General features: G+C 40.7%; 3 protein-coding genes across 15 annotated transcripts; 1 reads left to right on the top strand and 2 right to left on the bottom strand.

Moving 5' to 3' along the window:
- Positions 1-731: 731 nt before the first annotated feature.
- Positions 732-8,970, bottom strand: il12rb2l (interleukin 12 receptor, beta 2a, like). Of its 2 annotated transcripts, none has more exons than XM_034593229.1 (15): positions 8,842-8,970; positions 8,448-8,546; positions 6,853-7,000; positions 6,601-6,746; positions 6,253-6,413; positions 6,006-6,147; positions 5,387-5,463; positions 5,036-5,273; positions 4,170-4,364; positions 3,899-4,003; positions 3,647-3,776; positions 2,698-2,846; positions 2,559-2,622; positions 2,230-2,338; positions 732-1,321 (listed from the first exon to the last, which is right to left on the bottom strand). In XM_034593229.1, the coding sequence occupies exons 2-15, from the start codon at positions 8,518-8,520 to the stop codon at positions 983-985; spliced, it is 2,076 nt and encodes a 691-aa protein (XP_034449120.1). In that variant the 5' UTR covers positions 8,521-8,546; positions 8,842-8,970; the 3' UTR covers positions 732-982. The 2 variants fall into 2 exon arrangements, with proteins under 2 accessions (XP_034449120.1, XP_034449121.1); XM_034593230.1 differs by having other exon boundaries at positions 4,170-4,358.
- Positions 8,971-10,145: 1,175 nt separating this feature from the next.
- rln3a (relaxin 3a) lies at positions 10,146-11,753 on the bottom strand. The gene is made up of 2 exons (XM_034593231.1): positions 11,486-11,753; positions 10,146-10,905 (listed from the first exon to the last, which is right to left on the bottom strand). Exons 1-2 carry the CDS (start codon positions 11,643-11,645, stop codon positions 10,625-10,627), a joined length of 441 nt encoding a protein of 146 aa, XP_034449122.1. The 5' UTR covers positions 11,646-11,753; the 3' UTR covers positions 10,146-10,624.
- Positions 11,754-14,322: 2,569 nt separating this feature from the next.
- Positions 14,323-27,143, top strand: rfx1a (regulatory factor X, 1a (influences HLA class II expression)). Of its 12 annotated transcripts, XR_004614696.1 has the most exons (19): positions 14,324-14,480; positions 16,628-17,008; positions 17,293-17,402; positions 17,491-17,589; positions 18,186-18,280; positions 18,376-18,799; positions 19,531-19,712; positions 20,521-20,640; positions 20,918-21,051; positions 21,212-21,330; positions 21,533-21,639; positions 21,740-21,891; positions 22,606-22,703; positions 23,131-23,280; positions 23,740-23,948; positions 24,433-24,586; positions 24,763-24,808; positions 24,898-25,357; positions 25,410-27,143. XR_004614696.1 is itself a non-coding variant. In XM_034593222.1 (18 exons), exons 2-18 carry the CDS (start codon positions 16,648-16,650, stop codon positions 25,056-25,058), a joined length of 2,718 nt encoding a protein of 905 aa, XP_034449113.1. In that variant the 5' UTR covers positions 14,323-14,480; positions 16,628-16,647; the 3' UTR covers positions 25,059-27,143. The 12 variants fall into 12 exon arrangements, 11 of the variants coding, with proteins under 11 accessions (XP_034449113.1, XP_034449118.1, XP_034449115.1 ...); XM_034593222.1 differs by having other exon boundaries at positions 14,323-14,480; positions 17,296-17,402; positions 24,898-27,143; XM_034593224.1 differs by having other exon boundaries at positions 17,296-17,402; positions 17,494-17,589; positions 24,898-27,143.
- Positions 27,144-27,261: the final 118 nt, after the last annotated feature.

The following is a 27,261-nucleotide window of genomic DNA, read 5'->3' as shown; positions in this document are numbered from 1 at the left end:
TTTAGAACCCACAAACAAACCACAAATACGAATGTTAGGATTAAATGACATGCCAGGAAATGTTTTCTTTTATAAGTCGAATCTTTACAGGCTGTTTTAATATTATTATTGTTTATTTAATATTATAATCTGGAAGTTTTTTACGAATATTTGCAACATACCCTGAAGGCTCGTATCAAGGAATTCCAGACTTTATGAAAACTTCGCAAGATTAAAATAAAACTTAAATGCATTTTTTAAATCTTTTGTGACCTCGAATGAGGAGTTTAAGTTTCAAGTGTTTTCTTTTCTTTGTGATGTTGAATGATTCTTTGTGATGCCAAAGAAATATCCATGAAATTGATCAGTAACTAAAGTATAAGATAAAATAAAATAAGACAATCCTCCTGATGGATCGTTTCATTGGTTTTGAGGTCTGTGCGTTTGTACATTTCGATACACATGATCGCCCCACTTCCTTTTTCCTGGACAGACAGAGGACTGTTTGGCCTTGGCAGTGCAATGAGATTGACTGAGCGCCATTCCAGGAATTTTATTTTAACATTTTATAGATGAATCTACTGAGATGAGGTGTTCAGATGATAATTTAAAACTGGGCAGGATCTTTAGTCAGAGTGCATCTTTTGAAGCCACTTCAAGTTTGCGAGCTGGTGATCTCGATGTCAAGTATATTAGGGTTCCAGCCAGGATTTATATGTAGATTTTTAAGACATTATAAATCACACCCAGTGCATTGTCGGTTTGTAGAAAAATGTGTCATATTTCTGCCTCTTAAAAAACACAATGGTTTTGTATTCTCAACACCAGGCTCAATACAAAGACAAAATGGGGAACTACACAAGTTGTAACTGAAATAGGAAAAACCAACATGATGAACAAATGGTGAAACAAATATAAAAATAAATAAAATGTCTGCACATTATAAAAAAAACAATGAACACACATCTGAGGTAAATGTCCACTGAGCAATATGGAGACATCATCAAACGTCCAGTATTTCCAAGGCAGTAGGCATGAAGTGCTTTTCATAACCTGATGTAAGCTGGTCTTCCTCTGATGAGCTCCAACAATCATCCTTGTCCTCCTCTCTGTCCCTCTCCTCATCAGAGTCAACCATCTTGCTGTACTCCTCTCGTCCATGACTGTGGTCCATCCTGCCACACTCCTTTGTGACAGCATCGTCCCTCTGCTCTTCCTGGTCTGAGGTTTCCTTCGGAGTGGACTTGACAGCATCAGGCTGGATTTTAACAACCTCCAAAACAGAGATATTGGGATGTGGCTCGGGGATGGGTATGCTGATCGAGCCAAATGGGTCATTAATCTATGGGAAGATCACACACACACCAGTGTTTCCAATTAATTACCGAGACTGTGGCAGCCTGCAAGTTTCAAAATGGACCAAAACTACTTTCACACTTACAATGTTTCACACATTAATCTATTTATATATAATGACACATAGTTTTACACAAGGTTTCTGCAGGTTTTAACAAGTTAAATGCAAGACTTTTTAAAAACAAAATAAATAAAACTGAAGATCTATGTCAAGCACGACAGATATGAAGAAGCCTAGAAGAGGTTAACCTTCAAAACATTATAGCGCGAACCACAGGTAGAGACAGGAGGGATTCATAGTCTTTCCTACAGCCAAGCTCAGTGTGCTGCGATAAACTCTGACCAAGGTGTTTGTATCAGTTATGAGTTCCACATGGTCTTATTTGTATTATTACAGCGTGCTAAGCAGAGACATTATAAATTATTAATGCCACCAAAAAATATTTTTAAGTATGACAGAAGTAGCTTGAAATTAACACTGACACAATTAAGACCTACCTAAATGTATTTAAGACATAGTGTGTAATATTTTAACATAGTTAAGACATTAAAGGCTTTAAATTCAGATGATTGAATTTTAGGCTTTTTTTTTTACTTTTTATGACCCTGCAGAAACCCTGTTATATCTATTTGTATACTATTGTTAATGGGTAACCATAAAATTCTGCCACTATTTGAATCTGATTTTGTGGGAAACCGAGAATCTTCTTGCAGTCACATAGTAGGAAGAAGGACTTCACTACATCAGAGAGCATGTAATTGTAAGCAGGTTAAGCAGTAACAAGTAGAAAAACAAAAATAACGGCATTATTCAGGCTCGACATTCAGTGTAAACCCTGTTATGAGATTAAACAAGGCTCAGAAGAAATCCTACAATTTCTATCAGTTTCTCACCTGGTGCTTCATCCCTCTGAAGATGTTGCTGTTGCGGGGATCTGGCACTTTCTTATTGAACAATAAATTCACCTGGGGACACATTTTGTTTTCTGCCACCAAGCAAAAGCTAAGACAAAAAAGTAAAAACAAAAAAAAGAGGCATAAGACAAAGATTCTTCACAATCCCAACTTCTTCACATCAATATTTCATACACATGATTAGTTATAGCGACCTAATGTTATATTGTTTGTTAAAATATTTCCGCTGTTACTATAGATTTGTCGATGAATAACAGTAAAGGATTTTGTGATAGTCAAAATATATTTACTAACAAAGAAAAACTCACCAGACAATCGCAGCACATATTAAACCCATAAACAATAGTGGAAGCAGGACTAATTTTAAAAGATCTGAAATGAGAGAGAGAAATTGGATGAGATAAATAGACCAATGCATGTGTCAACGTGAGTAAAATGATGCTGTACCATAATTTTCACTCTCAGTTTTGAACGTTGTGGTGGCTTTTGCTCCAGGCCCAGCCTTAGTCACAGCTCTTATCCACACCTCATACTCCTGACCTGGACTCAGATGCTTCAGCGTAAAAGTCTGTGGGGATGCTCTCACAGTGTGCACTAGGAGAGACAAAGAGATTGGAGTAAGGTCAATTATTTAGAGAAGAGCTGGCTGAGACACACTAAACACACTATGCTATTTCTTCAGTTTGCAAATCACTCAAATCTTTTCTGTCTTTTATGCAATAATAATATATGTATTAATTAAAATATCACAGATATGAACTCTGCTATCTTGCACATGCCAGGGTCTGTGCAGTAGTGATCAGGGGATGGGGCTGCAGTAGCGAAGTTCAGCCTATACACACACGCGAGCAATCGTGAGTAAGGCTCTGTTGTCAATCATGTCATTTCACCCTGTTTAAATTAAAAACAATCTTAGCGGAAAAATTGGCACATTGACATTTATCAGTGTTGTATGATCTACCTAAAATGACAGAAACTATCTTTTAGAATTATTCACTTGACATACTACTTACGTATTTTGACTTTTAAGTTTGGTCCACGTTCCAGTGATTTATGACCTATATTGTAGCCAACCACCAAGTGGCGATGGAGACGCTTTGGGTTCACTTTTGGGATGCTTTCATGTTGCGCATCTTTATATAACATCTATGAGAATCAAATTTAGATCCATCTATTCGCCATCACCTGAATGGTGAATCTACTGAAAGTCCAACATTGCCCTCCATAGACCCACTAATGTGGCTAAAATAATCAAACAAATATATCTTCAATATATCTAACAGTTCCCTACAATTCCTTAATAATAAAAGGTTCAAATAAATTATAAAATAAAATATTACATCATAGCAATTCAATTATTATAATATACTGTATACTGTTACATTATGTACCGTTTTTTTCGCCTAATCCTATTTGGTAGTTCTGGATCAACCCATTCTGCTTGGATAAGGGAACAGCCGTCCAACACAGGGTCACCCGAGTGGCAGCAATAGAAAGTGCCTGAAACGAGGGCACACTGGAGGGAACTGAAAAGTGATTGAGAAAGGGACACGAAGACCACAAGGTTATCTTTCACTTAATGAGGAGAGATGAGCGTTTAGATTTAGCAAGAGGAAAGACAGCCCAAGAAAAATGCACGAATACGTACTTCCTTCGAGAGAATATCCAATGACTGATGAAAGGTAACGGACTGTCATGTCGTGGGATATTGTGAACAGTGACACTTGGAAGGGAGTGTGCTTTATAAAGTGACCTGTAGGTGGAGACACACAACAGAGTAAAACAGTCACTTTAAAGTTAGCAAACAAAGGTTCAGTCTTCATGTAAAACAACAAAGAGTTTATCAAGCTAAAAATGTTGTTATTTTTTTTTGCCAATTCTGTCTCTTATCAATATGAAAATATCCAAATCAAACACACCTTTAAAAAACACTGTTGTCTGGTTATTGGTCACTTTGACCCAATCAAATCCTTGGCCTAGACGTGACTCCACTTGTTTGTATTGCACCACATATTCCTTCAGTTTGGAGAGGGGCTTCGAGGGCAGATCCCAGGCCACAGTGAGGTTCTCTTCATTCATCTTGAGGTTTATAGTTTTTACATCTTCATCTTTACCTAAGCAAGAGAAAAATGTTTTGTTAGATCGTATAATTATTAATTATAATGAAATACTAATTACTAATAATTCAATTAAAGAATAATTTAACACTATATGTACAGATATTCAGATTTCATTCACAAATTAAATGAACATCTTTATACCGAAATTCTACACATATTCAATAGGTTTATTTATTGAATTTAGTAATTATTTAATGTATATGTATTTATATGTCTGGTTTTAAAGAATAATTCTCTGATTATTTAATACTTGCAGTTCATCCGAACTGCAAACTGCAGGGAGCTCTGCTGATTTGATTCTTATCAACCCACTCGCCATCAAAATGCTCTAAAAAGTTTATTACTGTCATATTTGTCCAAACAGCTGACATTATGAAGCTCATTTCCTGCAGGATCTGACTGAGTGGGACCGGGTGTTAAGGACTTAAGAGTCTTTTGAACTGCCTTCACACCTCTCAGGTGCTTTTAGATCTAAAACACTTATTGAATTAGATCAAAAATTGTAGAAGTACGATTGTTAGGTTTGAGATGCCCAATATTTATACTATTTAGCCAGATGGAAGAGACGTTCAGACTTAGGATGTTACGAATAGGGAGGTGAATGCAGCCCCTGATTCAAAACTGTCCATACTTTGATGACATCATTAAATCTGGGCAACTGATACCTTGTGTTTGCATAGCTAGATGAGAGGGAGCAGTAGCACCACGAGAGTTGAGGGCTGATGCACTGACTGATGATACATCCTTTAGAGAGGAGGTAAGGCGGCACTGCTTCTCATTGCACAACAGCAGGCCTCTTGTCTCAGCTGGGGACAAATTCAGCAGTCTCCATGTGGAATTATTGTAAAACAATTTAACTTTATATCCCACAATAGCACCGCATGCCTGAGATAAAGGAAGCGTCTGGATGGGATAAAGACAAGGAGAAGATAGCAATTGGTGAGTGTGCACAAAGTGAGATTCCAGTCAATTATTCTAGTCAGAGAAAAATGATTGTGGATAATTTGTTTACCTACCTTCCAGGTTAGAGAGCAGTCGAAGCTTGCAGGCAACAGCCCACAGTCCATCCATATATCAAGCTTGCCAACAGGGGCTGAATGAGGTAAGACATTTTGTTTGAGAAAAAAAAGTTACCATGAATTACCATCAGATGTTTTTTTGTTTTTTTTACTTTTTTAACATTGCAAGATAAAATGCTTTTCAAGAAACACTTTCTATGTAGAGAGCTAAAACATATAGACTTTAATGCTGATCCAGATTCTGTGAACAAAAATTTGTATTTTAGGGTGTTTATAATTCAGTTACTGTATGGTAACAAATAGAGCTGTAGGAACTAGCAACAGCTACCATTGTGTAGCTAAGATAATTAGGATTTATTAAGGTACAAGCAGTTTTGACTTATCTCTCATAGCTACAGAGATATATGAAGAAAGCATTTGCAGCAGATCCAAATAGAGTGTTGGATCCAGAATTAATTTCACCTTGGCAGAGGAATGCACTCAGAGGTATACACCCTCTAGTTATTGAACAGATATGAAGGTTGTATCAATCTTCTCATCTTGCACTTGACAATAAAATGAATGAATCCATTTCTCAAAATGTTGAATTATTCAGCACATAAACACAAGGACTCACCTCTCTCCGCACTCCTTATCCTGTGGCTTGTACTCCAGTCACTTATTAACCCTTCGCTACAGTTACAACGGACTTGAAATTCATAGAATGTGTCAGGCAGGGGGCTTTCAAGTGTATAGGTGTGAAGGTATCCACCCTCATGCTGTGTGAAGGGGGAAAATATCTTGAGCATGCATTTAATTGTGATGACGTTAGTCAAAGAAAGAGATGAAAATAAGATGCAAATCAAAATCTTAAGAAAAGACACCTCAAGCCAAACTTGGTTTCCCTCAGCCCGATTTCGGACGTCACAGGTTCCCATGGAGAGATGCAGCTCATCACAGAAGGAACGCCACTCAATCTCTAATGGCTCCTGCCATCCCTCTGCTCCTGCCATGGCTCCTGTGATATTAGGAGGGGGTGGCTTGACTGGAGACAGAAAAACATATGTAAAAACAATGTTATTAGAATTATGAATCACATTTTGAAACTAAATTGTAACTAAGTAAAATTATTTTTCCTGCTCGTCAGAGAGGCATCAACTTTGGTTGTGTTGTCTGTATTCATGAATAATAAGGATCCTAAAAGTATTACAAGGAGCAAAAGACAGACTCACTGATATCTGCTGTGTTGAAAACATTCTCCCTAGATTTGGCAGAACCATGCTTGTTCTTAGCCTCCACCCATACATGAAGTTGTCCATGGTTGAAGTGTTGACGATCGATAACGCTTGAACTGGTCGGACGGGTCACATGCCCCTGCCTGGACAACAAAACAGGACAAATGGAGTAATACAAAAAAACTACACAATACTGTAATTCACATTACTGTCATCAAACCTATAATGAATATTTATTAGTGTGTTTACTCGCTGTTTGTTGGCTCCCAGTGCAGGCTGTAGTTGGTGGTTATCTGAGGGTCCGGTCCTGGATCCCAAGTACAGTGGATATCTGGACTGCAGCTTTTCTCATCACATGGCATAAAGCACTCAAGATGAGAGGGAGGAGCAGGACGACCTAAATGGAGAGATGTAGGAAACATGTAAGAAAAGCTGTTTCATCAAAGACTGAGCACGATAAGGGTTAGTTATAGGTGGGTGTAACTAGTACTTTTCTCTTTATTGAAGAGGTTTTTGTTGTCTATGGTACAAAACCCCACACTCAGATCCACTAGTTCACATAGTTGGACAAAAAGCAGTGACCTTTTGGCCAGTGGCATACTGAAATGTTCAAATCTAAAATGTACATTTGTCACAGCAAGCAAAGATACTGATATAAAGCAACAAACTTCCAGGGTATTAAGAGCCATAAAAATATTTAACAAAAAGTATAAGATGAAGAACTGGTGAAACTAAATGGCCCTAAAAGATAGAAACATGTAAAATTTTTAATGTATATTTTTTGTGAGATGAATTTATGTGATGGCAAAGACAGTGACTAAAGAAGGAAAAATAAAAAAGCTAAAAAGCAACAGCTACAAGTCACCACATCCCTTGAAGCTCACATACCAACATTTTTTTCTCATTAGTCACACCTTTACCCATTTCTCATAAGGCTGTAGACTTTTAGCGGAGCTCAATGCCTGCATGCAACACGTTGCAGGAAAGCACGTGGTCGGGGGCATTAACAGGAAATAAGCACTTACTGCACCCCTGTTTTGCAACTACTTCCTCTTCAGTGTCGACAATCTTGTTAAAATCATATAGCGGTAGTGTGACCTGCATATGGTGGCAAATTTTATCAAAATACATTATGCTGTGGTGTAATGGCCTCACCGTAGGCAGAACACGTCCTGCACCTAAAACACTCACCACAATGCTTTGAAACACAACCATCCTTTGTGTAAACATAGAACGGCATAGAACATCTACAGTATATTTTACTGGGGAGTCATTTAGCAGTGCAGGTATACCATAGATTTTATCTTTTCTATATCTTATGGATGTGTTTTTCGTTTTCCTTTAGGTTTTATAACTAATATTGTCGCTCTTGAGTGAAGGCTGTGGTTTGCATCTCTACTTTGCAGGCAGAGAATAACAACCACTTGTTTAAGAGCAAAACATTTGACAAATCTGAGGTAGATCAACGATCTGAGGGTTATACCTCCTCAAAGTGCTTACACTATGCATAAGCATTATATAATATATAATGGACTTTTCTTATATTGCTATTGATGGAAAATATATAGCAATAATTATTAATATTGCTATATTGTCCTGCCCTTTGTGAAATAAACAAAACAAACTATATTCGAAGATTACAATTAACTTGGGGCACCATTAATTAACTAGTTACTAACTCGTATATTTGCTTTAAATAGACTTTAAAAGAAAGACACACTGAAGATAAACAAAAGTAAGAAGTATAATACATTTGAGAGGAAATACAGTATAAATGGCCATATTTCTCTCTGCACACACACACACACACACATGTTCATGTGTGCAGCCTTGGTAAAGTCTACCTGTTGCAGCTAAACCAGTCTGTAAATGGACCAGCAAGATGGACAGAATCCATCTCTCCCCGAGTGTGGCCATCACATTTGGATCCAGGCCTGTGGTGTCTGTGGAAAACACAGAACACACACATACATGAAATTAATGTATTTGCTAGCACAGACGCTTTGGACTACAGCAGCTTGTTATACACACAGGCTGAGTGACATTTAAACACTGACAGCACAACTACAACTTTAATGTTGATGCGGCATAACTACGGTAACCGTCCAATCAGTCCGTGTGACAGCAGAAGCTTCCACCGTCGGTTCCTGATTACTGATTACTGTTCTTTCTCAGACTATAAGGAGCTGCTGTGGTGGTTCAGTGTGAGTGAACTGGTGTTAGCTGCGGATCATTTACCTCGTTATGAGACGCACTGAGCTGCCGGTGGTTCATTCTGTCGGAATCACACACAGGACGATGGAATCCGTGAAGTTTGTTTTGAAGTGAGGTCAAACTTGTTCGGTCTGTCAGCCGGGAAGGCCCGCCCATTTCTGGAAGTACCAGTGACACACACACACACAAGTTTGCGCAGCTATCCTTCTAAGGACACTGCATTGACTTCCATGTCTAACCATAGACTATATATATATATACAGTGTATATATATAGACTGTATGTAGACTGTGACATAGACTGTGTCTAACCCTATGTGTCTAGCCCCCTTACACCTTAAACTTTAAGGTGTAAAAAAGTGAACTATCCCTTTAAGGCTTAAGGGGATAGTTCACCCAAAATTTAAAATTCACTCATTATCTACTCTCCACTATGCCGATGGAGTGGGTGAAGTGTTTGAGTCCACGAAACACTTTTGGACGTTCAGCCAAATCCAAAACAACTGAAGGAACTGTGGGCACAGATTCTTAAAAAAACAACAGAAAACATAAAAGCCTCCATACTGCCCCTGTGGTATCATCCAAGTTTCCGACATTCAAATTCAACTGGAAATGGTGTCATGTTTACACTATGTTTTAAGCCTTAATGTCCGTGAACGTGGCTCCAGGCAGGAGGATGACAGTGGACATTTAGGCAATGGGACAAGAAATAACAAAACACACACACTCAATCTTGTACCTGTCTCTCAGTGAGGACACTCAAGGGCCCAATGCGTTCCCCAGCCCCCTTACCGTAATCTTAACTAAATGCCTGACGTTAACCCTTAACTAATCACTATTCACATCTTAATCCTAACCTTAGCCATGGCCTCAGAAATTACTCTTTGCTTCATCATTAGGATCAGGATTTGGTTCCTTTGTGGTCTACTGGTCAGTGTTTATACAGGACAAGGCCCATGTAAACTCTCACTCTCACTCACACACAAACAAACACACACACGTGCACACACACACACACACACACACACACACACACACACACACACACACACACAAAAAGCCTATCTGTATATTAAGTAGATAAAACAAGCTCTACTGAAAAGTGTTGCTTACACATTGATGCAATCATATTTACCATCGTTTATTGTAATATAAAGTATAATAGTATCTGTTGTTTAAGTTATTACATGTTGTTTTATATGCACACAAAGAACCTTTACTTTGGATCACTACCGTGATCTATCAAATGTAAAATATGAAAGCACAGGACATTTTAGGCAAAGTGAGCCTTACGCTATGGTAATGTAGGAATGACGACATATTAATAACATACATTTTTTTTATTATGGGTCGCTCAAAAAACAAATCCAAAATACTAACATTCTGCTTATAATTTACAAATAAGACAATTTTAGACATTAGTGACATTCTATTTTGCTGTTGATCCAAACAAAGAATTTCATTCCCTTGAGTTCTCAGGTGCATAAATCAGAAAGTAATGCAAAAATACAAAATCAATAAATTCAGTGGAATTGATTTAAGAATTAATAAATTGGGCTGTTTATCACAAAGCCTGAAATGCATTTTTAACACATGACAGCCCTTTCCGTTCAGATACAAAAAGTAAAACATTGCCTACAGCTCACGTAATGGTTTAACTGAAAGACACTGGCGATAAAATAATATAAATGCTATAGGATTTACGTGCATTGAAAAAAGGTTGAGTGTGTGTATTTGTGTATCTGTTTGTATATTAATATATGCAATGTGCTACGCCGTGATTTCACTCAGACGGGGGCGATCAACTCTCAGCAAAGGGAGCTGATCTCACTCTTGCTGCAGCCCCACTTGCAGCAGGCATTGGACAGACCCACCACCACATCGCGGCCCTTGCGGTCAGCCTTGCGCAGGGCCTCCAGGATCTCGTCAGTAATGAAAGAGCGTGTCGGCCTGCTGAACACGCCGTCCTGGCTGTCTCTAGGTGGGACTCTTAGATCTCTGTTCCTTTGGAGAATAGTCTCCAGCGAGTTGGGACTCAAGCCTTCAAAGGACTCATCCTGACGGGAGCTAAACGGGTCCTCTGAGTCATCTGCGGCAGAGGTTAAAAGAATATTTAGAGGCTGTTTTACCAGTACACAGGTCACAAGTCACATCTGATAACCTTGCAGATGACAAATATAGCTCTCTGATTTCAGCATAGTCTACATTTTTCATAATTTAATTACAAATATTCTCTGTCATTCTGAATTTAAAATTTCCTTCACCCTTGAAGTTATCATCGGCACATGTCTTTCTGCACAATTTCACACAATTACTACTTCACTGTGGACACATAGGTAATTCATACAGATCTAAAGAAATCATAAATTATCATGATATTGGAAATTGAGAGCACGGTGAATCTCACACAATCACATGTTTTAGTCATCATATTAAATGTCAATTTTATTTATATAGCACATTTGTATAGAACAACTTGGTTGACCAAAGTGCTTTACAGGTGTAATGGTACAACAAAACGACAGTAAAACGTAATACATCATAGTGCAAGTAATACAAATAAAATCAAATTATGAATGTAAAACATTTATAAAATCAGCAGATAGAACAATCAGCTACAAATAAAAGACATAACAAGGTGGTGAAGATGTGGAACCTCCAAGTCTCACCTGCGCTCCTGAGTGATCTTTTCCATCGTGAGCCCCCACAAGTAAAGATGACCGCCCGGATGAACTCACGGCCACAGAGCTTCACCCCATATGCTGGGTCCTCCATGGGCTGAACCCCAGCCACCAGCAGACACACAGCGAGTGCCACAGCTTTCCACATAGTGTCCCAAGGAAATTCAAGCAGGCGAGATGTGGTTAAAATGACGGTAGATTATTTGCTTTGAGCAGTACTTGGCTTTCTGCCTCCCTGTTTGCAAGAGCTGTGCCTTTCTAGGTGACCCAGGCGTGGTTTATAAAGGGTTTTGGAGCCCTGAAAGGGAGACATACATACTACGTACGCACTTGCAGGCCTTCTACGTGAGGAGAACAGATTCGAAAAACAGATACAGTCAGTGACCTTTATGGAGACAAAAAGCAGACCAAAGGTGGCATAATTAACAAATATATCAGAGGCCTCTATGATCTAATAGTGTTTCAGCATGTGAAGCACTTTGCACCTTTGGTTTTCCATAATAATATAATGACGTCATCAGATCAAACTTACATTTAATATGTTAAGCGTTGGGTCATGTGGTGATTATGCATGAAACATTTAGCACACTGACCAATTACAATTCTCTCTCTCTGTATATTTCCCACATTTGCATATATATAAATGCTATAATGTAGTGCTATATGTAGGCACTACGAAACTATCTTTCATGGTCTTTTGCCCCCACTCGTACCAAAGATTGTTGTGTAGGATGCATGGACTTTACAGGCTAAATAAAGAAGTCAAACAAACTAAAGTGTGAAATAAATACACTTTATTATGAATGAATACTTGCACAATAAATAGCTCAGGAATCAGTCCAAGTCCTACAGGAAGAGCGTTACAAATTGGAATTTATTTCAAAAATAAAAATGATAAAAATAACAATAGTGAACAGACATTATCTGAATACATGGAATAAACCTTTTAGGTCTAATTACGCATGTTTCCATGAATTCCCTTGATAAGATTTAACACTCATAGACACCACTACGGGATATATTTAAGGCATTGTGATTGATGTTATAATTATTTATATCAGCTTTGCCATTTTATTCTACACATGACCAGGTATAACTTCCACATGTATAATTTTCCTTTTCTCTTGAAAATTGCTTTTCCCAAAGGTGAACTGAGACAGGACCAGTGACATTTTCAAAGTCAGATAACATAGAAGTCTTATTATGAGTCAGACTAAAATAAAACACATTTTTATCTGAGTATCCCCATAGCCAAAGGTCGCCCATTTGGAAGATTACAATAGGGATGATGAATTTGTAATTAATGTGACGATAACATGCAAACAAAATGGCATTTTAGGAAGGTGTTTCACCCTGACACTCATTAACACAGTGTCAAAGAAGTGACCTGTGGCGGTCATAAGCGCAATATCAAAATGCTAGGGACTATTTTGTTATGTACAATGAACACAAAATGGCACAATTTGAACCTATATTCTCTGTCAACTTTGGTAAATTAAGAAATGATAACTACTACTAATAGTAATAATAATTTCAAATAATTGCTTTCAGAAACTGTGCATCTCTATACCCATTCTGTTGAATAATGGCTAAGAAATGACTTACAGTTTGCCGATTGTCGATCCTGTGCCACAAGTAGATGGTAACTGGTCTGTTCACACTTTTGACAGCAGTTATTCATTAATGAGCAGAAATGCATTTGTAATGGGATCAGATGAAGTGTGTCTTAGGCTCTTAATCAATAATATTATACACAATAGTAAAATCTAATGTTATATGGCACTGGAGGTGGACGCACTGTGTATCTTTCTGACATCATATGATCTGTGTGCAATATGTACAGTAAATCTACGTTACAATGAAAGAAAGACCCCCCCCACCAGAATGAATTGATGATACCTTATTCCTTATTTCAGCGTTTCAGTGTTTCAATTTGAACCAGACAGATGTTTCCCCAATGGTAAACAGGAAGTGCATGTGGTAATGGTGTTGCTCAGCTTTAGATAGTGTTTAATGACAATAATTAAATGCAGTTTTATCACTTCAGGATAATGATATAACATGAATTGTAATTTAGGAAGTAATAGAGGGATGAACTGAACAGAAAATAATCCTATGTTTTCACTCGTTTCATCTAAATTGTGCGAATTGTTGTTGTCTTTACCCTGGAATGGGCCGTTTATATTTAAATACGTTAGATTCAAGATTCAAGATTCAAGATTCAAGATTCAAGAGTTTTTGATAATGTGCACAACAATTACATTTAGCAGTCGCTGGCAATGAAATGCTTGGGTCACAGGCTCTCTTCTATCAATGCTCAAAATATTACACAAGCAAAATATATATATAAAATATATATATATATATATATATACACCTAAAGAAAAAAAATTGTGCAAAAATGTATGTTTACATCGGGAGCGGATCCTCTCCACGGAGGCCGCCATGTATTTTTACAGTAGCCCAGACTGGACAAACTAAACACCTTTTGACTTTTTTACGACAACTAAAGCTACCACGGGTTCTCTGTCATGATTGGACGGGGAGGGTCAGGTGAGGTGTGTTCAGCTGCAACATGCAACTTCACCACTAGATGTCACTAAATTCTACACGCTGAACCTTTAAATTGTTTAGTTTGGGCGATGAATGAAATAAAATAACTGTTGTAAACACCATGTTTCCACAGTCGGGAATTTTTCCACCAATTGGGCGTGGAGTGCTTTGTAGAGAAATAAATAAATAATAGAATCTGTCCCTGTGGCTTTAAGACAATTTGTCCGCCTCCAGCCAATCAGAGCGTGGACGGGGGAGGGAAGGGAGCGGGTGGGTAGCAACAGTTGCCCTGGTGAGGACGAAGCGCCATAGCCACGGTAGCCCTGGCGACAAGAACCCAGCAACGAGAATCAACAACAACAACAACTGAATCGCCATAAAAATAAAAGAAGACATTTTACCGGTGGGAAACACACACGTGGAACCAGAGGTGAAGCTCTTAACATGCAGGGAATATTTCTTTTTTTATATCCGTTAATGATTCAGCTGAATCGGGCTATTGCTTTTTCCCCCCCCCTTGTTGTTTCAGTAGCCATAACAGGCATCTGCCTCCACAGTGTTAGCCGAGGTTAGCCTGCGAGCTAGCCGTGGTATCGATAATCACTCGGGGTCATTTTTTCCTTGAATGGGGTCGTTTGTGCTCGCTCCTCATTCGGGTGACAGCGGATTGTGTCTGCCATGACGACGCGGCCGCAGATGCATACTCAAGCAGGCCGTTGTTATGGCGATGTCAAATGCAAAAGGTACAAAATGGCGGTTGTTGTAGAGACCAGCTAGCTTGCCGGATAGCTAGCGCCAGTGTTGTCACGACAGGCACGCGCGTAGCCCACGGTTGACGGGGCGAGTTACAAATAGCGGACGCTCGTGTGGTTAACGCTGTTTAACGTGGAGTCGATGTCGGTTCAACACATTTTTCTCTTCCCCCCCCCCCCCCAGTGGTTAATTCAAAATCAAATCACTCGGTGCACAGCGTCAGCCGCACTGAGGGGAGGCCAGTTTGGGTCAGTCAGGTTTAGAGTGTCACTGCTCAGACAGTTTGGGGTTAAAGGAGAGAAATGGAGCAATCAGTGGAAATGGGGAAGTGGAGAGTGGGCTGTGGGCAAGGGGCCGACATGAGCACCGAGGAGCTGCGGGGAATGAGGCTGGTCTGCAGGTGCTTTTTATTCAGCCTGTCACAGCTTTGTCGTGTGAGCAACTTCATTTCTGTACAACAGGGTTCAACTGTCGTAGAATCCCACTTTTGGTTTAAAAGGCACGGGTCAAAAATAAACCATTTCAATCAGTCCGGGCACAAAATGTAAATATCAAGGTGAATCTGAATTTTGTTTTTTATTGCCAAGCAGGTATACGAGACATTTTTGCTTTGGTGAATTTGTGCAAGTATGAATATAAGAAATATAAAACATAAGGGAAAACAGCAGGGGAGGGATGGTGCAACTGTGCGATACGTTGTAAGTATGTGTTATCTCACGTTATTGTGTCTGACAGGAAGCAGAACAATATGCTGCAGACGTAATGCAATGTGGTGAGGGGGTTTCTCATTTGGATTATGTTATTTCCTGCTGTGTGTGTTTGTGTGTGTGTGAGACAGGCCACAGGTTTTGTGTGATCACATTTCAAGTAATGAGACACTGAAATGCGTGTTCCTGTCAGTGCTCCTCCCCCACACGTTAGGTGCACCACCAACAGGTCAGCTGTACTTTCAGAAAAAAACAGTCCTCTCACCTTATTGATCAGCATCAAGGCAACAAACGACAAAGTAGAAATATTCCTAATGTCTCACAGGGATGAACCGTTGAACACACAATGTTGCATCTGATGTTGATTATTTTTTCCCACTTAATCTTTAAGATAACCTGCATCAGTCATCCCTCGCCTCATGTCCAATTTTTGCTCGTGCAATTTTATAACTTTGGAGTCCTTACTCCTAAATATTATCGAATAACTCTGTACTACAAGTAATACCTTTCTTAAAGTCAATTTTACTTCGAGCTGTGATGAGTTAAAAATTGTCTAAAATCGAATATTTTACCCCTCTTTCCCTCTATGCCTTGTCTGTTTCTGCCAGAATGATTTAACAGCAGCTTGTCAGATCAAGCAATAATTAGCTGTCCTAACCAAGAAGAACTAGTCTGTCACTCATCAAAGGGCATACCTCTGCCAAGATCTACAATTTCATTTGGATCGGCACCACTGTAAATGTAAATGTACACACTTATCGATACCAACTCCCTAAATATGTCTGAATTTTATTCATCAAGAGTCACACATAATTCTCTGAAAACTCAACGAAGATGTTGAAAAATGTTCCAATTCGCAATGAATTTAGTTTTTTCTGGTTCTGCCTCCTGATTTGGAGTTGCACCCAAAATTGAATGGCCTCTTCCCTGACCTATACTGCATCCTTCCATTAAGATTTATGGTGAACTGTTGAGTAGTTTTTGTGTAATCCTGCTAGCAAACAAACAATCACCAAGGAAAACATGACCTCCTTGGCATAGGTGACCAGGAACAAACAGTTGTATATTAAGCATCTCTGATATTTGTATAAAGTTGTCACTTGTTTCTTTTTCCTAGGGTGATTCCCAGCTCTTGTAATGGCCACCGCAGGCTACGTAGGTGAGATCCAGCCGGCAGCCCAATCCCAGGGGGCTGGTGTCACCGTCACACCTGGGCAACCCGATGCCAGCTCCACCCCTGCAAGTGCCCCTCAGTTTCTGGCTGAGATTCAGACTGCTGTGGCTACTCCCACTGTTGTCACACCCACAGGCCAAACTGCTCCCACTGAGCAAGCCACTTCCATTGTCACTCAGAAGCCTGCAGCTGGATGTCAAGCTCAGCCCACAGCACTGGCCCAGTCAGCTCAGACTCAGTATGTGACTGCAGAAATCCAGGGCTCCCCTTCAGAGACTGGAAATGCTCAAAGCACTCCTCAGTACATCGTTGTAACAGTCACAGGTAAACCCTGAACATCACATACTAGAATAGTCCTTTGGCACTAATGTAGAGTTTAGACCTTCGCAGTTATACAAGCATAGGGCTCTATGTAATCAATCCATATCAATTTTACATGTTCAAATAAAACACCCTAAGTTGCCTCAGTACATTAACATTTAACTTTCTAACTTTATCATGACTGAAAAAGTTATATCATTTATCTATTTGCTATCATCCATTGATGGAAGCAAAAAAGATCATGTGCTCAGCTTGTGAGGTCCTTACATTTGCTCTATGTCCTTCAGAGGGCTCCCTTCACTCAAGTGACAGTTTGTCGGACTCTAGTCCTCCTCCAGCTGTGGTGCAGACAGGTGTTCCCACGCAGGTGGTTCAACAGGTGCAGACGGCTCAACAGGTAAAATACCCTCGCACACACCCAGACAAGCACACCAGGAAATTAATGTTTCCTTGACTCTTGAAACTAGATTGTGTCCTTATCTCAGCAGAGGTCTGTGGTGCAGGCCACCTCCCAGATAGCCAAGACTGAGCCAGGGACCCAGCTCAGTGTCACCAGTCTACAGCCTGTTCATATCAGCCAGGAGGTAAGCTATAACCCTCTAACACAGTTCAAAAGTGGTGGTCTAATATGATGTCTGACAATCATTTGTAAGACCATCATTAACTTACACCCTGGTCATCACAGCTTATACTACAAAACAGTATCACATGTGACCTGTATAGCATCTGCACATTTTGGTTTACTATTAGTCAACTAATCACATTCGTGGTCAAACCTGCCTTTGTTGGCTTCCAGCTCCTCCCTACCAGAGCGGTAACAGCTTAAGTCAGGTAGAAAGATCATCCAGAGTGCCTGGACTTGGAAATCAGTGAAAAGCTCCTCTACCTCCCCTTGGATCTCCTTCAGTATTACCAGTCACTGGTAATGCAAGACATTACAACCATTTTCCAAGTAGGTAAGGGACACAAGGGACTGCTGCTATTGAGTTGAGGGTATCGACACTCTGTTTGGAAAGCTAGACAGTTAGACAAGTTAGAAATATAAAGGGCAAAGTAGGTAAAACCTGGTAGGATTGCCCTGTGACGATACAGGAAATATGGGCTGCTTATCCGAGGAGGGACTTATTTGATGCGTGCGTGTGTGTTTGTTTGTGTGTGTCTGCGTCTGCCTTCTCCTTAGGTCCAGCAGCTCACACCAGTGCCAGTTCAACATGTTTACACCAATCAAGTGCAGTATGTGGAAGGAGGAGACACCAACTACACCACCAGCACCATGTCAGAACAAAACTGCATCAGTCATTTTCAAACAAATATCCAGACATCATTTTTTTTCGTATTTTCTAACACATCTTTCCATGTCTTTTATCTAGTCGCTCCAGCACCTTCCCTTACACTGATACGCCCCTGTACACCCAGACCACAGCTGCCCAGTATTATGAAGGTCAGCCAACTTCAGGCTCTCAGGCCTCCACCCCTGGCACGCCTCTTACCGTCTCTGTGACGGCTGGCACAACAGGGGGTGTGTCCATGTTTGTGGCACAGCCCACCATTGCGGCAGGGGGAGGAGCCACAGTGGTGACCACAGGTGGCACCACCAATGGGGCAGGGGATGGGGCAGGCACCAATGGTGGCACAGCAGGCAGCTATGTGATCCAGGGGGGTTACATGCTGGGCAGCAGCAGCGGAGGGGCAGCTGGCAACAGTCAGAACTACTCACACACCGCCCGCGCCTCCCCAGCCACTGTGAGTATTACAGAGGGCGAGGAGAGTAGCGTGCCGTCGGCAGACAAGAAGGTATGCAGAGGCGCCAAGCGCAGGAATTCCCTCTCGTTTTGTTCTCATCAACACAACCTTTTAGTGGCACACACTGACATGGCATCACAGTAGAGTTTTGTCAAGTGGAAAGCACAATTAAAAATACTGAGATTCATTTTAGAATCAGAAAATGTGAGCTGCTGGGTTATATAATAATATACTATTGTTGATCACAATAACACTGGTTGTAGCATACAGAATTTTTAACTGTGATTTCCTCGTAGAAAACAAAACCATGACTTCATCATTTTCATATCATTAGCGTGCATGTGAAGAGGGGCATTATTGATTTGCCTGAAATGCCCCAACATTATATTGTTCATGTCAAATTCATCATACAGAACTCCCATTTGATAATGGTAAACAACTTATGTCTAGCAAACATCCCATCAGTATTACAGGTCATTTATCCATTGCATACCAAAGTTGTATGCCACGGCACGCAAACAATTGTATTCGTGTTTTCATTCCGGAATGATCAACAAACTGAAAATGTGAATGAAGTTTTCCGTGTTTGTATAATTTATCGATTTGAAAACTGTGTGCGCATGTACTGTATATTAAGCTGAAAACTCAGTGTAATGCGGTTGCAAATTTGCATGTATGTTTATGTGTGCACATACAGTATGAGTGGTTTTTTTACCATTTGCATCTATTTTCTTTGCTAACTGCACCAGCTATTTCTTTTTTTTTCTTTGCCTGTTTGTCAGGTACAGTGGTTGCTGGACAACTATGAGACAGCTGAAGGAGTGAGTCTGCCCCGTTCCACCCTCTACTGCCACTATCTGCTGCACTGTCAGGAGCAGAAACTAGAGCCTGTTAATGCTGCCTCTTTTGGGAAACTCATTAGATCTGTTTTCATGGGGCTACGCACACGACGCCTGGGCACTCGGTAAGATGGGTGATCAGACACCGCTATAGAAGACATAATAGACCATATGCACACGCCCACTTATTTCCCTTTAATACACAAGTTCCCCAGTTGACATGGAAGGGTTTTTATTGACATCTTACTAATGTGAAGATTTTAAATGTATTTTCCCATTAAATTGGTTTCTGCTGAAAATCTTTTATATCATTGAAGTTTTAAATGTAACTGTGACATCACAGAGAGAGCAGGCAAACAGACAGAAAAGTGCAGAGACGACACTTTTCTCGACAATCTTCCTACTACAGTGAGGCACATTAGTAGAGCAGAGCTACGCGGCTAACCATTTATTTCACACACTATGTATGCAAGTAATCCATATGCATATTGATCTCAAAAAGTGCACACATGAACAATTTTTTCCTGCTGGAGAACAATGGAGATTTTTCCAGGAATATCTGCAGAGCTGTTTGTGTAGAACTAGTGTAGGAAGAAATGTGGGTAGAGATGGAGACAGACAGTGTGTGTGTGGGTGAGTGACTTTGATAAAGGCGAAGAGGGTGAGAAAGACTGACTTTTTAGAAATGTTTGCTCTTATATATATATATATCTGTCAAATCAAATCACATGGTATGGCTGGTTATTGTATTTTATGAAATTAAAGATATGCATGTATATATTAGTCACTACTGATGCAAAGAATGTGGCTTTGAGTTACTGTCACTTTATTTAGACAACATAAACTTGCTCCTCTCACATCCCTTTGTTTTTGTCTCTGTAGACCTAATGTGTCGTAATATGTTCATAAACATGTTTTGTCCGTTCCTGACAGGGGTAATTCAAAGTACCACTACTATGGCCTGAGGATCAAGGCAGGTTCCTCTCTTCTCCGTCTGATGGAAGACCAGCAACATCTGGCCATGAGGCAGCAGCCCTTCTCACAGAAACAGAGGTACACACATAGTTTCCACTACTGGAACCATTTCTCTGTTGTTGTTTTTTTTCCTCTCTTTCCATTTCCTTTATATGGCCACAGCACTGACTCATGTTTTCTGTCTGTCTCTCACACTGTTTTATGTTCTTTTAAAAATCCTGTTGGAGTTCCAAGCAACTGTTAACTTAATATGATAAAACAGAATTGTTACTTCTTTTCACTTTAATACTTATCTCTCTTTTTGCTGAATATGTATCTAGGCTGTCTCATGTAGATAACTCCTTGTTCCCACCAGGTTGAAGCCTGTGCACAAAGTGGAAGGAATGACAAACGGCACTGCGTCAGGAGCAGGCCAGCAGCAGCAGCAGCAACAGGGGTCAGGGCACGTGGACATCAGCACCCAGGTTCAACAGTACCAGCAGTTCTTAGGTGTGTTCAGTGAACAAATATCTGTAGCTATGAAAGTAATGGCTTAATGAATGTGATTGAACATGTAAATAGCATGTTATAAACAGCTAATGCCAATTGCTCTGTGCAAGTGATGTGATTTCTCTCTGAGTGTCCAGTTTTCTCGTTTCCTGTGTTTCAGATGCGTCTAGATCTCTACCAGAGTTCGCAGATATCGACCTTCAGGGGAAGTCTCTGCCGGAGGGTATCGAACTGGAGCACATAAAGAGCTTTCAGCTGCTGTACAGAGAGCACTGTGAGGTAAGCAGCTGAAAGGACACTGGTTAGTGAGTATTAATGAGTGACTTTTCTATCCAGTTGCCATCGAGTCAGTCGTAGAGAGTCAAAGTTCTCAGCCAACATCAAACATGAAGTCCAGCAGTTAAGCATTGTCCTCACATTGTGTGCTCGGTCATTCATTATCAGTCAGTGATGTATGAGATATTTGTGTTTGTTATTTCAGGCCATACTGGATGTGATGGTCAACCTGCAGTTTACCCTGGTGGAGACACTGTGGAAGACCTTCTGGAGATTCAGCCAGAGCCAGGATGGAGATCCCACGTTGGCTGTGTGAGTGGTTAAATATTTAAGGCAAAAATTCAGAATTCAGTTTCTGTCCTTGTGGCAGTAGCAGTACTATTTTCATACAAACTGTGTGCATGTCTTGCAGTCATGATGAGTCAGAGAAGCGTCTCCCTAAGTCCTGCCTGGTGATTCTGTGCAAGTATGAGCCAGTGCTGCGCTGGAGCCGTGACTGTGACAACAGCCTGTACCAGAGCCTGGTGGAGATCCTCATCCCTGATGTCCTCAGGCCCATCCCCAGTAAGGCCCTACAATAAGTATGAATTTGCAAAATACACCTTGACTTTCCTGCTGTGAAAGTGACCACACAGAAATATCAGTTAATAATATCTGATTAAAAAAAAATTATATTTGGCTTCCGGTTGGCATTAAAGCATACTGTATATCTGCATACCTACAGCACATGCCAATATAAATATCCAGGTAAGGGGTCTTCTTAAGCCCAGGTGACAACTACTGGAACTATTAAGAACTAGTATGTCACTACATACATCCGCCAAGGCCCAACTATCCCATTATGAAACCACTTTTAAATTCGTTAGATCAAGATCAAGCACAACCACCTTGGCGGAGGTAATGGGAGAACAGAGGTCAACATTTCACATGTACAATCTATAAATGGCACATGGAGAGAACACATACCACAGACAAGGCTAGCGTCTGATGTTGCCATGTTAAAGAAAGGAAAACATTCCTGGATCCGCCTGTTTCCACTGGACATTTGAATGGGTTCTTCCTTGGGTCATGCCCCACCTCACCTCAACATTTCATAGAAATTCAACTACATTAAATATATTTTATATAATACAGTACATGACCAAGAAATCAGTTTATCCTGCAAATCCTTACTCCATGTGAACCGTGTGTTTGATAATCATTGACCCAGGCCCATTCTCAGGCAATCTGAAGTGACCGTTATTAAACTTTCTTTTCTCTTCTTCCTCCTTCTCCCAGGTGCCTTAACTCAAGCCATCCGTAATTTTGCCAAGAGCCTGGAGAGCTGGCTGACCAATGCCATGATGAACATCCCAGAGGAGATGGTCCGAATCAAGGTACATTCCCCTTGTTTGTAGCTTGTAGTTGGTGGAGCATGGAGCAAGCTGCTTGTAGAGCGCTACAAAAGAATACATATGTGAAATAAGTGCAACTAATTTCTCTTTGAGAATATCTCTGAGCATTAAAATCTCTGTGAGTAGTAACTTGCCTTTTCATAACAAGTCTCACAGTGTAAATGCTAAAATTTACTTCTTCACCAGGATTATTGATCCTGAAAAGGTTGTTGAATAAAGGCTTGTAACACTTGATCAATAACATGGAACTGCTCATGAAGACCTGAAATAAGTACTGAAATAACCCCAAAGCTGGTACATGTGGTTGTTTGCAGAGTTATTTGTATGTTTCCAGGTTATTGAAAGAAAGCGTGTATATTTTTTTATATCTGACCCATCTTTTCATTATTTGCATGACATGCTTTCTCAGGTAACTTCAGCCAATGCGTTTGCTCAGACACTGCGTCGCTACACCAGTCTGAACCACCTCGCCCAGGCGGCCCGCGCTGTCCTCCAGAACACAGCTCAGATCAACCAGATGCTCTCGGACCTCAACCGCGTTGATTTTGCAAACGTCCAGGTCGGTTTGGTCTCTAAGTGCTGTGTGCTGGCAGCATTCAGGTCACCTCATATGAATTTCAGTGTTCGTGGTAGAGGGAAATTCTGCTGTCGCCTGTGGTCTTATTAAGGTTTCTGTGACAGACGTGTCTGTATCTACTGTGACAGACATTCTGTCACAGTAGATGACAGACGTGTCTGTATCTACTGTGACAGACATTCTGTCTTTTCTGCAACTTCCCTCTTCAGGAAATGTAAAACAAGCTCTGTGTCATTTGTCAGAAACGCTCTTTCTCCTTCCTTCAGGAGCCTCAGCTGGTAGCATGTACCTCTTTATAGCTGCCCTCCCTCTTCTGTTTAAAGTGTAGCCTGTGTAGACTTTAATTCATCCAGCAGACCCCGCAACCTTAACTGATGCAACTAATGCCAGATGTGACAGCCTCTTACTGACACACTGACCTGTCCTGTCCGCCCTTTGCAGGAGCAGGCTTCGTGGGTGTGCCGGTGTGAAGACCGTGTTGTGCAGCGGCTGGAGCAGGATTTCAAGCTGACCCTTCAGCAGCAGAACTCCCTGGAGCAGTGGGCTGCGTGGCTGGATGGTGTAGTTTCCCAGGTCCTAAAGCCCTACCAGCACAGCTCTACCTTCCCAAAGGCCGCTAAGCTCTTCCTGCTCAAGTGGTCCTTTTACAGGTGCGATGAAAAAAGTTGATTTTGGAATTGAAACTTTAGGGCCAAGAAGTTTATGAGGGTTTTTTCTTTCTTTCTGTAAGCGGTTAGTTATTTAACCGATTAGTTTATTGAAAGATCGATTGCTAAACTCTCTCTGGTCCCAGTTTCTCAAATGCGATTCCGTTTTTTCAATCAATTGAGAAACAAAATGGCCGATTAATAGATAGTGAGAACAGTTATAAGTTGCAGCCCTGCTAATAAAGTAGTCAAGATTATCTTTTGCATCAGTTTATCTTCACACCTTCATCTAAAATAAGGAATTTGAGGTAATTAAGCAACAAGGTTTGAACATTGAATTCAGTGGAGGTGACTCATTCTCTACCTTCTAAACTGTGTCATTGTGAAACACTGAGAAGTACTTCCTGTTTCTGGTTAAAGAAGATGTAATATAGTTAAACACTATATGTGTAACAGTTCCTTAATTCCCACCATCTCTGCTCTCCAGTTCCATGGTAATCAGGGACTTAACCCTGCGGAGTGCAGCCAGTTTCGGTTCCTTTCACTTGATCCGCCTGCTCTACGATGAGTACATGTACTACCTGATAGAGCACAGAGTGGCCCAGGCTAAAGGAGAAACCCCCATCGCTGTCATGGGAGAGGTACACACACACACACACAAAGACACACACACACACACAAAGACACACACACACACACACACACACACACACACACACACACACACACACACACACACACACACACACACACAAAGACACACATAACTGAAATAAACAACGTAAGCCATTCTAACAAATTCCCTTCTTGCTGTTAGTTTGCCAGTTTAGGCCGGGGTCTAACCCAGCTGGATCCTGACAAAGGTACTTCCACTCTTCACTGTATCTCAGATTATGAGGATTACGTTCCAAGCATTGTTTCTGACCAGCTGCTTTACCCTTGTCTATGCCAGAAGAGGAAGAGGAGGAGGAGGATGAGAGTGACGAGGAAGGTCAGGAGCTTTCCCTTCCCTCAGACGGGGTCGTGCTTGGAGAGGAGTCTCTGGAGCCGCCTGCTAAGCTGGCCAGAACTGACCAGAGGGTCCTCTTCACCACCGGATCAGCTGACAACTAACCACAGAGTAACACTGCTAGATGTGGGCTGATTATATTAATCATACAAACACACACAGACACTTAAATGTACAAAGAACACTAATTTATACACTTGACACATGTATATAGATCTTGTAAATGTGTGTGCACACCCTCGCTGCATACTGTAACTGTCCCACTTGTTTACACACACAAACACGTACACACACACGCACAATCCAACCACGCTCATTCAGTAGCCGCTGCTGCCTGAATGGCACGACTACCTGTTGGCACCATTGATTCAATACACAATCATTGGCTCTGCAACAGGATGTGGTTTCAAACACCTCTCAATGCAAAGAAAAACACAAAGCATTTTCACCCTCAGTCGTACGATCTTCTGAAAATATGAACTCAAAGCCAGGCATGCCATTTTTTTCCTCATTGTATTTCAACCTGTAGCCTTGCCGAGAAACATCTGCTCACTCTGGATCCTCCTGAAACCGTCACTGCCGTATCAAAGTGATCTTGAAAATACTGTGATGTGTGTGTGTGTGTGTGTGTGTGTGTGTGTGTGTGTGTGTGTGTGTGTGTGTGTGTGTGTGTGTGTGTGTGTGTGTGTGTGTGTGTGTGTGTGTGTGTGTGTGTGTGTGTGTGTTCGTTAGTGTGAGGGGTCACACCGCTCTGCTGTGATTTCTGGAGGCTGACTGAACATTGCTTTTGTGTGTGTGTGTTTCTGTGTCTGTCTGGTTGTGTGATTGTGAGTCATGCACGTAATGACTGGTTTCCTCTGTAGATATTTTCTAAGGCTTTCAAATGTTCTTGATTTGGGAGAGGTGTAGATTCTCTGTTTGATTTGATTTGCCTGTAAAGAAAACATTGTGGTGTTCTTGGAGTGCCTGTCGCGGCTGCTACACACACTTGTAAAGATAAAACTACGGCTGTGGAATAGGGGCTCTCATTAGTTGCTGCAAAAAAAATCCTTTCTCTTTTTATTGAACCGCTAGTTCCACGAGAGAGGTACTGTATGTGTCATATATTTAAAGTGCTTCATTCCTGCTCATCTACTCAGCTCCTCTGTTGCCTCATTTTTCTTTGAAATATCATTTTCTTGCCTTATTTTGATGCATTTTTCCACGTGTGTGTGCCAAACCTGTTTACTTTGATCCCAGATCCTGTCATTTATGAATTTTCTCTCTATGTTTTAAGGAGGACTGTGCCTGAGTAAGAACGGTGATATATTCTACTGTATATTTATCCACTATTTTGAATTTTGTTGTCACTAAGTGAACCTCTCGTGCCGTGTATGGTGCTGTGTTGTCACACATTGTAATCAGCCTTTGTGTGCTTTCTTGATTTGTGGTTGTACGTTCAGTTATCAGTCCTATCTCATACCTTTTTGACTTTTCCACAAACCCGGCCTCTTTGCACACTTTCGATTGTTGTCTTTAAAGTTCTGAGAGGGTTCCTCTTTTTTTCAATAATCCTTTACGTCTTAGGTGTTTGTTTGTTTTTATGGTGCTGTGCATGTGTCAGGTTTCCTGCTCCGCTCAGTGTGGTTCAGAGAATTTTGCGAGAGGGGAAATCTCTGTCTGCTCTCCCTGCACAGTCCACTGAGGCTCATCTCCCTCGTCTCTCTCTCTGCGATTCCGCCCCCTCCCGCCAATGGCTTTGTTTTGCTTCAAACATACATGTTCTTACGCACTGTTCATCAAGATTGGTTGTTGCAAACATGTCCTTTTTCCTGATTTGAAATACATATGTCTTGAAATTGCTGCAGTGCACATCTTTGACGGGCAACGCCAGCCTCAAACCAGCACATCATCCTCACATAGAGTCTGATGCTACCACGGCAGGACAGTACATATCACTCCAGTCTTTTAATGTCCGAAAGCATATAGAATGGCCATTGTTTACCCGGTAAGACAAATGTTTAGTCATTTCTTTTTATAGTTTATTGTTTCAAATGTACAAATCAAACTGAGAAAAAAAAAAGATGTTCAGTGGCAGTGTTTTATGAATTTGGTCTGCTCTAAGTATGACTGTGCCTTTGGAGGTGGTAGAATGCAATTCAGATGTTTTTAATTTTAAAGATATAAATTAAAGAATTTTTAAAATTGCACTTGCGGTCCCTGCTGTTGATTGTTTTTTTCTCACCGTCGTGTCTCAACCTACATCACTGTGTTATAAACTCTGTGGCTGAAGGATGAGAACCGGGATAGTTTCTGACTCACAGCCAC

Source organism: Hippoglossus hippoglossus, chromosome 8 (genome assembly GCF_009819705.1).
Source record: "Hippoglossus hippoglossus isolate fHipHip1 chromosome 8, fHipHip1.pri, whole genome shotgun sequence".
NCBI classification, from domain to species: domain Eukaryota; kingdom Metazoa; phylum Chordata; class Actinopteri; order Pleuronectiformes; family Pleuronectidae; genus Hippoglossus; species Hippoglossus hippoglossus.
This window is presented reverse-complemented; position numbering and strand designations above follow the sequence as displayed.

Bases quoted from the DNA above. Each gene is read 5' to 3' on its own strand.
- il12rb2l (XM_034593229.1), bottom strand. From the start codon at position 8,520: ATGGCCACACTCGGGGAGAGATGGATTCTGTCCATCTTGCTGGTCCAT. The intron at 7,001-8,447 runs GTAGACTTTACC...CTCTCCATTTAG, and splicing joins GACTGGTTTAGCTGCAACAG to GTCGTCCTGCTCCTCCCTCT. The intron at 4,004-4,169 runs GTGTGTTTGATT...CTCCACCTACAG, and splicing joins GACAACAGTGTTTTTTAAAG to GTCACTTTATAAAGCACACT.
- rln3a (XM_034593231.1), bottom strand. From the start codon at position 11,645: ATGTGGAAAGCTGTGGCACTCGCTGTGTGTCTGCTGGTGGCTGGGGTT. The intron at 10,906-11,485 runs GTGAGACTTGGA...CCTCTGCCGCAG, and splicing joins AAGATCACTCAGGAGCGCAG to ATGACTCAGAGGACCCGTTT.
- rfx1a (XM_034593217.1), top strand. From the start codon at position 16,648: ATGGCCACCGCAGGCTACGTAGGTGAGATCCAGCCGGCAGCCCAATCC. The intron at 21,331-21,532 runs GTAAGCAGCTGA...TTGTTATTTCAG, and splicing joins TGTACAGAGAGCACTGTGAG to GCCATACTGGATGTGATGGT. The intron at 24,809-24,897 runs GTACTTCCACTC...TGTCTATGCCAG, and splicing joins CCAGCTGGATCCTGACAAAG to AAGAGGAAGAGGAGGAGGAG.